Genomic DNA, 2267 nt, shown 5'->3' on the forward strand with positions numbered 1-2267 from the left:
CTTGGCTAAGATTACCTCAATAATTGGCAAATGGCATACTAAATCATGGGAAAACGAGTGTTCGGGACATTAAATACGAAGAGACAGGCGTCTATTCAACCGTCAGTGGCCTTCAAAATGAATTATAGTAATTCCCGCCAAAAGAATATTTCTACCAACTTTCCGGTAACACAAAGTTATGTCACCGGAAAACAGGGGGACTATCTGTATTAGGTAAAATATGTTATGGCTCGTGGCCACCCAAGAAGTGGACACGTGGAACCTAAGCTGGGAGGACAAAAAATCGGACGCATCTATCCCGTGTATCATCGGAAAAGATAACGCTCATGAAGACATTGAATACTCTGCGTGCAGTAGCATTCAATGAGGAATATTCCACAACATTAAGAGCAATGGCCCGTTACAGAGAATTTGGCATTTATGTTCACCGTTACGTCTTCATCAGTGCTCCCTATAATTGACATTAAAGAAGGGCACGACCCTAATACCTTCTTCATAGCTATAAATAATAAGCTCAATGATCATTGTAAGAGACAGAAATTTCCTGGCTAACTTATACTACATTCTATACAGGATTTTAATACCATTTTGCTTTCTCGCTTTTTGATCTCATCGTTATTGTGGCCGGAAACCCTGTTTCCGGACTCGTCAGTTCTGTCATTTCATCTGTATTCTAAGGCTAAGTATTTTATATTTCATCAGTAATTTCGTTACCTTTTGGATCAAATTAATTCACTTGTCTAGAAACCACAAACAAATTCAACTGTACTATTTTATGGGTAAACAATATATACAAAAGATATACACTTTTTCGTTTATTAGTTTTAGAGCGGTTATACAATGTCTTATCCCATTAAATTAGAAACGGAATATTCAATGAATTGTATATGTAATAAAATTACATGATTACAATGGGACATAAATAACCTTATACAACACTTTTCATGAAGTGAAACAAAAAAAAAGATAGGCAGGAGTGAGAAAGGGTTTTAAAAAGACCGAAATACCCTTAAATAATTACATGTGAAAGTACCCTTTGACAATGTCACAAAGATAACATTGCATATGTTGATTATAAAGTTGTATAAAAATAGCCTTAAAACACTATTCCCATATAACCATTTTGACATAAGGCGCTTCAAATACAATTTGAGTACGCTAGGAGGGCGGGGTGTTACAATACATATATTATAGATAGTATAATATTAAGAAGGCGGGGTGTTACAATACATATATAGTACAATATTAATATTAAGAAACCTAACATGTTTGTGACAACATATGTTAAAGGACATATATAATATATTATTAATAGAAATCATCGCAGAGTACATGTAGTCGTACCATCATTGAAACAAAGAAAAAAAGAGAAAAAGAAAAGAAACAAATTTAAAAGCACACACTAATCATAAGAATTTGAATTTTTTTCATGTTTTTGTCGCATACAATTCCGAATATTATCCGAAAATTATTCATTTGAAGCGCTAGGCGAGTTATCTGCATTATCCGAAGGTGCTTCTGAGGAGGATGAAGCTCCATTCCCTAACTGTTTTAAATGATTTTCCAATCCAAAGACAACGCTCTGTAACCAAGCTTCATATTTGATTATATCATCTGCTTTGAACTGGTCAATGCATTTATACGAATCTATCTGTCTAGTTTTGTTCAGTTGTTCAAGTAAAAGCATTTGACTTTTTACACCCTCTTCTATTGTCTCAATCTCATTAATCCTACTGTTGGTTTGGTTTACATTATTTCGTGCATATGCAGCAACAAGTTTTGTACTTTCGCTCAATTCTATGTTAGGATTCTCAACTGGATCTAAGATTAGATTAGGCGTTGGGTGAAAAAAAGAAAATGGATTACCAGCCGGCGAAAAAAGAGCTATTCCTATATCTACGCCACATTCTTCAACCAAATTATTTGCTTTCTTATATAACCCCGACCGGCGCTTAGAGAATGTAGTGTAGCGATCCTCTGGGTTTTCTATTCTTTCCATAGGAATTGATTGGCGTCCTGCAGTCTTCTTCTCCTTATCCATTGCTAAAATAAAATAAAATTTAATGCTCAATTGTTTTCAATAAATGTGGCTTACAGAAAATGATAATATCACATAGGTATTTATATACGCATGTTAAGAAGTTATTCACACTGGTAGTTGAATTTCTAACCAAATATTAAACTAGAAAGTAATTTTCTTCATATTGAAAATTGTAGTAAAAAATTTAAATTGATTTTAAACTTATATGATTTGCAACCCAGTAACA

The 2267-nt window shown here is 33.7% G+C and overlaps 1 protein-coding gene across 1 annotated transcript; it reads right to left on the minus strand.

Moving 5' to 3' along the window:
- Positions 1-1468: 1468 nt before the first annotated feature.
- LOC107772371 (agamous-like MADS-box protein AGL29) lies at positions 1469-2041 on the minus strand. The gene has a single exon (XM_016591869.1). The coding sequence runs from the start codon at positions 2039-2041 to the stop codon at positions 1469-1471; it is 573 nt and encodes a 190-aa protein (XP_016447355.1).
- Between the last annotated feature and the right edge of the window lie 226 nt (positions 2042-2267).

Source organism: Nicotiana tabacum, chromosome 14, assembly GCF_000715075.1.
Source record: "Nicotiana tabacum cultivar K326 chromosome 14, ASM71507v2, whole genome shotgun sequence".
Lineage (NCBI taxonomy): Eukaryota > Viridiplantae > Streptophyta > Magnoliopsida > Solanales > Solanaceae > Nicotiana > Nicotiana tabacum.

Excerpts from the sequence above, each read along its gene's own strand:
- LOC107772371 (XM_016591869.1), bottom strand. The coding sequence starts at position 2,041 with ATGGATAAGGAGAAGAAGACTGCAGGACGCCAATCAATTCCTATGGAA.